Here is a 9,031-nt window from a genome sequence, read left to right on the forward strand (position 1 = left end):
TGTACTTTGCTCAGGTTGCATTTTTTTTATTTTTTTTTATTCAAAATGTTAAAATACAAACTGCAAAAAGAGAGGAGAAAAATACAAAATGAAGCAAATTTAAACAAAACAAAGGAAGAAAATAAATGTGCATAAAAAGAAGAAAACATACATAAATACTCCCCCCTCCCCTTTGAACACAAACATAAGTAACTTTTGAAATAAATATATTTCAAAAATAATAGTTTCCTCTTCTCAGGTAAGTTCATAGTTCTCTGAAGGTTGTCTTGGGTCGTTCCTAAAAGCTCCTGTTCAAATTTGGGGAACATGTTGCTAAAGAGCCAGCTTTTTATCAACAGGAGAGAAAAATTGTCTGGTCATTTAGTGTGCCATCTTCAAAGGACCTATTTGCCTTTTCTACAATATATATTTACACTTGAATGTTCCAATATCCTCCTCTGTCTTGTTGATAATTCCCCAGTTTATAATGTTTATGCTCCTTCCGAGCAGCCAATGTCTACTTTTAACCACGTTAAAGACATCCGGGCAGTTTTTGCCTTAATAAATCACATATAATTCTGTTGAATAACTTTATTATATAAATATCACTTTGCTTGTTCAGCCATTCAGTCATTTCCAATTTTTTTGACTGTTTGTCTTGGGACTGCCATATAACATGGGCGAAATAAAAAATTCCGTTGACCTTTCTGAAAATCAAGGGAGGATATTTGAAAAGGTATTTAATATAATTATATTATTTACAGCACCAGGCACAGCAAATCAAACATAGTTTTAGAAGCCCGAATAAAGTAATCTCTACATCAGGAAATCTGATGAAAGACTGTAGGCAGCTTGGTGAATACAATTCTGACTTCTCGGGTTTATGTCCATGGCATTGTTCTTCTTCAGCTCATTATTGAAATCGATAAAAATAAATAAATCAACCATTAAAAAGCTGCATAATATCTTATCATAGAAAACCATGCCCTATCTTCACATTGTATTGAAATCTGCCCCTTAATGAGTGTTTTTTTAAACATTACTTTTGCAATAGTAGTTACAAAGAGGTCATTCTTTAAATTTAAAGCTGAAAAAGTCACACATCCCAAAGCAGAACCTAAATGTTTGTGCTGTCAATGGAAAATGAGCTGCCAGAAAACTGTCTATTCTAAAGTTCATCCCTCTATCTACAGACCAAAGGGGGGAGAGGGGGAAAAGTGAATCACCCTTTACAATCCCTTCCCTCCTGTATACAAATAGCAATAGCAATAGCAGTTAGACTTATATACCGCTTCATAGGGCTTTCAGCCCTCTCTAAGCGGTTTACAGAGTCAGCATATCGCCCCCAACAATCCGGGTCCTCATTTTACCCACCTCGGAAGGATGGAAGGCTGAGTCAACCCTGAGCCGGCGAGATTTGAACCACTGAACTGCTGAACTAGCAGTCAGCTGAAGTGGCCTGCAGTACTGCACTCTACCCACTGCGCCACCTCGGCTCTTTAAAAAAAATTTTTTTTTTGCAATTTCATAGATATTTATTTAGTGCAAAAACATTTTTATGAGTAAACACATACCAAAATAAATTATGTCCGAGCATAACATATTTCCAGTGGCTACCATCACCCTATTGCAACAATTATTTGAAATTCTGGGACAAAGTCATATTCATCAAATACAAGAGAATGATTCTCACAATTTTTTAGGGGAGGTTTGTTTCCTTGTTTGCTTTGTTTTAAAGGATTTACCAAAATCCTTTTTTTTTTTTTGTACTGCACATGGGCAATTGCCCTGGATCCACCTTAAGATATGGACTCCTTCAGCAACTCAAAAGCATTGACCATTCATTTTAGCAGGGCCACCTTTAAGTCTGTTGTATCCTTAATAGCTGGTCAGGTGTCAGGTTTTTAAGCCCCAGTGGCGCTGTGAGTGATGCCACAATCAGCACCTGCCACAATCCCTTCTTCTCCACAATTCTTGTAGTTGGGAGGGTTAGTCAGCATTGTGAACAGAGACCCAGGGAGGCAATAGATTACATTGTTTTGAAGGATGTGTAGGATGTTTGAGCATTCAGTGGGGGGAGCCATCCTTTCCTGGGGGTAGAGGGACCCTGGGACATAACCCTACTATGTAGGGCAGCTGGGCAACTCCATCTCCTCCCTGCAGTATATAAAGAACCATGTTAGGTTCCCCCAATCATCATTACAGTATTGAAATGAAGACTCCCAACTTAGTTCTTTTTTTCCTCATTGCTGCAGTGGCCAGGAGCAATGCTATCGTCTTTGACATATGCAGCTTCTCAGCCATCCTGAAGGAAAATGGATTGGAGGGATTTTCAGGCACCACCATTGCAGAATGTGAGTGTGCTTTGTTTTGTTCTGCTTACAGTCTCCTCAATTATTCTAAAATATCCTGATTCCCAGCGGGAGTCAGAATATTTAATACCCTTGGTGTATTTGTAATACTATGGTACTTGCCTGTTTTCAAAACACCATCTGTTAATATTCCGTGATCCTGAAATAATGCTTTTTAGGAAATGTCTTTAATGCAGCTATGTAGCTCCTTTCAACCCAACTAGTCTTGATAGTAGATAATCGCATTTCAGCAGTGGAATTCTGAAGGCTCTGGAGCAGTGTTTCTCAACCTTGACAACTTGAAGATGTCCGGACTTCAACTCCCAGAATTCCCCAGCCAGCGAATGCTGGCTGGGGAATTCTGGGAGTTGAAGTCCGGACATCTTCAAGTTGCCAAGGTTGAGAAACACTGCTCTAGAGAGCTCCTTCATTCTTTGGGCTATAATTTGCTCTTCCTTTCTGTAACTAGTGCTTGCTATAGCCCTTTGATAGGAAATGGTAACTCAAACCATCCTTATGATTTTTTAAAGCCTGTTTTCCTTCCCCTCTAGGGATTTGTTTGGTGTTCCACATCAGTGGCTTTGATACCTCAGCCCTCAATGTGGGACCAAGGGCCACCAATTACGGGATCTTCTTGCTAAGCGCAAAGTGGTGGTGTGATGATTTCAAGACACTATATGCACCCAACTATTGCAACTTGAGTTGTGAAGGTAAGAAATCATGACCTTCCATTGGTAATAACATTTGGCAAAAAAATCAAAAAATGAATGCCATCATTCCTAAAATTACCTGTTATATTATAAAGGAGATGAAACACCTTGTTAACTATCCTTCCCAAATTCTTCCATTTCATCTATGAACTGGTCAGCTATTTCTTAAAGTCAGCACCATAACTCGTGGTAGCAAATTCTATGCTGCTACATGAAAAATATTTCCTTTGTCTGTCCTGATTTTTCCAGGATTCAATTTCATAGACAGCATCTGGACCTTGTGTTTTGGGAAGAGAAAAGTAGCTCCCCCTTTCCTACTTTATTCATATCTTGCGTAACTTTATACATCTCAATCATGTCCTTTCTCATTCACCTCATTTTTAGATGAAAGAGGCCCAAATCTCACACAACCATTTCTAATAAGTAAGTTGTGCTAGTCCCTTGGTCACCTCAATTTCCCTCTTCTCAAACTTCTTTAGTTCCACTGTATCCTCTTCAAAGTTGACAATGACCACACAAAATCTATATAAGATGCCCCTTTGATTAATATAAGAGTATTGAGTATATTGGTATCTCTTTTCCTTCATTTTCTTTAGTTTTCCTGTATTCTTTCAAAGGCTACCTCCTCCAAAATATTCACTCTGAAGCACTCTTCTTGTTTTCAACTCTTATCTTCCTCTCAAAACTAACAATATCCAGAGCTGACAGAGTCAAATGCATTGCGTTTCATGGTGCTCTAGCAGTCAACAAGGACTGGATAGGCGTTCAAAAGGAGAATATACCTCACTGCAAGTCTGAAGACATTAGGATACTCTAGTATGAGGATTATCATACTTTGGCAACAGTCCAAGATTGTAAACCAATTTTGAGTTGGGTTTACACGTTGATGGGTTTACACAATGAGTTTATACATTGATCTAACTCAGGTTTGTTATAACCATATTTGCTCAGTAAGTCATTGGCTAGGTTCATACTACAATAGGTTAGAAACTTTGATTGCCAAACCACAATGGCTGGATGCGGAGTCATTCAACAGCCTACATTAAGCAACTAGATTAACTACATATTGACATTGACAAAGTATGAACATTTACAAGAATCAACTTGCTTTACTTTTCTCTGCTTACCTCCTCGGACGTTAATGATAATTACGGTCAAGTAAACTTCAATTCTCCCATCCTTTTCTTCTTCAGCCCTACGGGATGATAACATTACTGATGATATCCAATGTGCCAAGAGAGTTGTCCAAAGAAGCAATGGCTTTGGAGCATGGTAAATGAATTGTTATATTCTTATTTACTCTGTTATCAATCCCATATACCGGGAAGAAAAGTAAGGTACCTCTGGTAGAAAACTGCCATGAATCTTTATTCACTGGAAAGGTATATATGTTGCCTGGATAGTTCCATAAAAGGTTAACGTTTGGGGTGATTATTTGCGGTGGTTGCCATTGGTCTTATTCTCCCCAAAAAGGCAGGAAATCAAAAATGGAACTAACTTCTAAAACCAGGAATTGTGCTTGCCTCTCCTCTAAATGTTGCATTCTTGAATGTTTGTCTACGCATAAAGTAAAATAAAGCAAGAAGGCCAAATTCAGTTCAAGAAAACTCACTAGAGGAGAAGGAAAGTACTGCCATCAGATTGATAGCTAGAACATTATTAGTTTTGATTAGATGGCTAGAACTTTATTGTAGTTTTTCTAGCCTGGTATTCTCCAGAAACGTTTGGGATGCAACTCCCAGAACTCTGGAAGTCGTCCAACATATTTGGATCTGAGACTAGTGTCATTTGTTCACCTGCCCAGTAGGCAAAATGTCATCAGTGAATAAAACTTAAGGGAAAGAAGTCCTGTCCTCTGTGTGAAGGCCTTTTTCTTGGTAGTATCCATTTCCCTGTGCAGAATCCAGGAAATCTTTACATTTTTTTTCTCTTGTGATGAACAAAGCAATCTATGCAGGACAACAGAGGACCATTACTTTGTCCAGAATCACACACTCTTCTCAGTGGAGCAAGAAAGGACACTTTTGGCTGTTAACATAAACATCTCAAGGGGATTTTTAAAAAAAGTCTATTAATATGCTGGTTTTAGGACTTACACTGCAATTATCAGGTGCTTCTCACCTCAGAACAGGAAGTTGTGCTATCAGTTTTCAGCAGTTGTGACCATGGGGACTGTAAAGACCTCAAAAAGGGGATTGAGAGATTGTTTGAGACCCTGGAACTATAAGCTGGCCACCCCTTCTGCATATCCTATTCAGTGATGATGGAACAGGAACATTTGTTAAGGGAATGATGTGGATTATGGAGGGATGAAACACGATGCCTTGATTACTAGTACAATTTGGCAGTTATTTGGGGGCTCAAGCTTCCATAAGGCAACATTCATATTTTTGTCTTCCCAAGTACAGTACATGTCTAGTCAACTGAATGGCAACAATATTCTGACCTTGGGGATTTCATTATAGGACTGCCTGGAGGAAACACTGTAAAGGAGAAGATCTGAAGAAATATATTGTAGGCTGTGACCTGGAAGAAGTCACCTCTTCACCGCCAGTCCCAGAAAAAATATTTACTAGTGACCAGAGGCCAAAGACTATACATCCTGGAGTAGATCTTCTGACTACTCCTTTCCGAGACATGTACCCCAAAGAACCTACTATCCCACTTAAAAAGGGGCCTAAGTCTGAGCTTCCAGCCATGGTTTCTTCAAAGCCTACAGCTTCTATAAGGGAGTTCCCAAATACCACCTTCCTATCTGAGAATCTTCTAAAATCTAACATTTCGGTCAAAGAGCCTCCAAGATTCACCCTCTCGACACATAGTCCCTTAAAACACTCTGTTGCATTAGGGGAAGCCCTAAATTCCATCCCACCCAAGATTCCTCCAAAACCTACGGCCTCCATCAATGAGACTTCAAACTCCACCCTCCAAGCAGTTGATCCCAGAAAATATCCAATCCCATCGCATAATAATACAGAACCCAGCATTTTTTAACCACGCATACAAGAACAAATAGTAAGATTAATAGTAAAACTGGATTTTTTTTAAAAAAAATATCCTATTGTATCAAAGCTGCCATGAATGTGTAATGAAATTGCGCAATCTTTTGCTAGTGTGGAGCCATAGTACTATTATTTGGGGATAGTGGTGTCATTTATTTATTATACTCTTCATTTATAAGTGATGCTCTATACATGAACATAATGTTCTCCATAGAATTAAATAAACTGGTATGGTTAAAAAACGTAATGGCTGTGTATAATAGGAAACATATGACATTGCTTTAAATTTAAAAAAAAGCAAAATTCTGAATATTGTTGAATCATCAGTGATCTAATATGACGATTAAATTTTCAATTCTCCCAACATTGACATTTCTTGGTGATGTGCACATATAAACAAATAATTATACCAATTAAAATTATTTCTTGTTTATGTCTTATACATACGAAATAATTTTAATAGGTATAATTATGTTGTGGCTAAAATTCATTCAAAAACAGAAGAGATGTGTTCTATTAATGGCATCTGGCCACCTTAAAAAATAGGAAGTGTTAATGCTGTAAAACAAATGAAATTCGTTCTGGAAACAGTTAACCTTTGATAGCAGGGCAGTTAAGGCCAATTTTAGAGGACTTGAAAATCTCTTTGCTTGTCTACTTGGAGCTGACTCACTTGATTTGTTACTGGTTTGTCTTTGGTTTGAAGGCTACTTCAGCTGACTGCAGTTCTGCAGTTCGGCTGTTCAAATCTCACCAGCTCAAGGTTGACTCAGCCTTCCATCCTTCCGAGGTGGGTAAAATGAGGACCCGGATTGTTGGGGGCAATATGCTGACTCTGTAAACCGCTTAGAGAGGGCTGAAAGCCCTATGAAGTGGTATACAAGTCTAACTGCTATTGCTATTGCTATAAAAAAATAATTGGCTGAGTACACACTCCGTAAAGGCAGTTTTCCTCATGGGAAATTTTCAGAAAATACTTTCTTCACATTCTTTTCTGAACAGTCATACGAGTGTTCTGATTGCAAAGCAATGGGACACTTCCAGAAATCCAGATGAAGCTTCAGCTGTCTTTAACAGAAGTATTTCCCTTTAGAAGGAGAAGAAATCACGGTGGGAGATTATGCAGTTTCCATGCAAAGGGACTTTCTCTGTATAGAGAGCTATGACAGCAGGGAATAGAAAGAAGGTAGGTTGCGATAGTACCAGTAATCTTAAAGTAACTTTGCCCACACTAAAATTCTGAAAAAAAAAAATTTCCAGGTTTTCATCATGGTAAAATGTTGCCACAGTTTAGTGATTTTGCTAAAGGCCATTTGCAATCCGGGAGAAAAAGTATGGCACCCATCAGCACAGGGAAGGATAGAAACAAAATCATTGTATAAATGAGGTTTGTCTGTGAAACTGACATTGGAAACAACACGTTCCATGGAATTAGTGGAAAAACTAAAAGCGTGCAAGGCTGCCCTCCATTTTAGAATGGTGAGTAGTGGAGAAAGTCATCCCTTGAGATGCAAATAGGTATTTTCTGGTAGCATCATAATCTAGTGGAGCAGGTGAAGATTTGGATTACCAGTTGTCAGTTTCCTCCGTGACCACATCACATTCCAGAGTTGCTTTGTGAGGGCAATGGATGGTTGGTCTTTGATCTTAAATAAATGACTAGTTTTTTTCATCATTTAACATGTTTCTGTAGTTTCCTTCTCTAGCTCTGTTCCACCTTTCTTCAAACAAGAATGTAGAACCAACCAAAGTATCTAGATGAGGTTTAAATCATACAGAAAAAAGTGGTTCCTTCCAGCAGCTTGGAAGCAATGGATCCGTAAATGCAGCTTAAAACTCCCTTAGCACCCCAACTTTTTCCTTTGCTATCTGTACTATACTTCTGTCCTATATTCAGACAGGAATCAATGCTTAAATTATCCTCCCATGCAATTTTCACAATCCTTCGTCCCATACCTGTGCAAATTTTTTGCATTAAATAAATGAAAATAAGTCTCACTTAACCTTTTGAATTATTTCAATTCATTTTAAGATCTGTTCCTGAATTTTCCATGGTATTAGTATCAGAGGAACTTGTCTATAATTTTCTGGATCCTCTACATGGCAGTATTTGAACATCTCCAATCTTACACTGGATGTCTCCAATAATTACAACAGTTGCACTTCTGTTCAAACAGATTTCCCAAATAGGTTGGATACTTTACATTTTCTGTGAGAATAAAAGGCCAATACCATTTAGTATCACCAAGATTAAACAAAAATGTGAATTAACCTAAGAGTGTTAGATATTTCTGGTCATATCCTGATCTTTCACTATTCAAATTACTTCTGTAGTAATTCCCTTCCCTTTTAAGAGAAAAATGGGAGAAATCTAATTGGCTGTCATTATCTGTTAATATTTTACTGTACTTAGTGAGGAAGGAGCCAGAGTTGATAAACTTTCTAAGTCCCAAGAATGAAAATGAAAAATGATAGCTATCTCACAGGACTTCCAAATCTGAAAAACCTCAGCACTCCCACCTGAAATTCCATAAACAAACATCAATTTAACAACATTTTTTGTTACAAGGGATAGTGGATGCTGACTAGGAATAGTGTGGGTACCATAATATCTGGTTCTGACTTACACCATCATTTCATCCTCTTCAACTTCGTACTCATACATAATTATTTTTGCCTCAGGATCAGCTCACGCAAAGATATCCACTCATATAAACATTCATGTTCGAATGAATCTATGCAGCTACTTGTTTAAACAATACTGCCTTCTCAACAGTAGTTATGTGTATCAACATGGCATCTAAGTTTGTGATACCTGAAACCTACGTATTTTTAACCTGTAAAACTTGGAAATGCAGCATATCATAATGAGGTTAAGAATGTTAAGGGAGGGGTTACTAGGAAACTTATAGAACCTAGAGGTTGCCATGGAAGATGCGTGTTATCAGAACAAGACATCAGAGGACAAAAGGCTTTGTGTATAGACTTT

At 38.0% G+C, this 9,031-nt stretch overlaps 1 protein-coding gene across 1 annotated transcript; it reads left to right on the plus strand.

Annotated features, from left to right (window-relative positions):
* The first annotated feature begins 2,177 nt into the window (after window positions 1-2,177).
* LOC106544846 (uncharacterized) lies at window positions 2,178-6,529 on the plus strand. Its single transcript, XM_014061242.2, has 4 exons — window positions 2,178-2,333; window positions 2,882-3,040; window positions 4,234-4,312; window positions 5,506-6,529. The coding sequence occupies exons 1-4, from the start codon at window positions 2,192-2,194 to the stop codon at window positions 6,032-6,034; spliced, it is 909 nt and encodes a 302-aa protein (XP_013916717.2). The 5' UTR covers window positions 2,178-2,191; the 3' UTR covers window positions 6,035-6,529.
* The last annotated feature ends 2,502 nt before the right edge of the window (window positions 6,530-9,031 follow it).

The sequence above is a fragment of the Thamnophis sirtalis genome, unplaced genomic scaffold (genome assembly GCF_051295495.1).
Source record: "Thamnophis sirtalis isolate CommonGarterSnake01/CBP01778 unplaced genomic scaffold, rThaSir2_p1.2 scaffold_3, whole genome shotgun sequence".
In the NCBI taxonomy this organism is placed as follows: domain Eukaryota; kingdom Metazoa; phylum Chordata; class Lepidosauria; order Squamata; family Natricidae; genus Thamnophis; species Thamnophis sirtalis.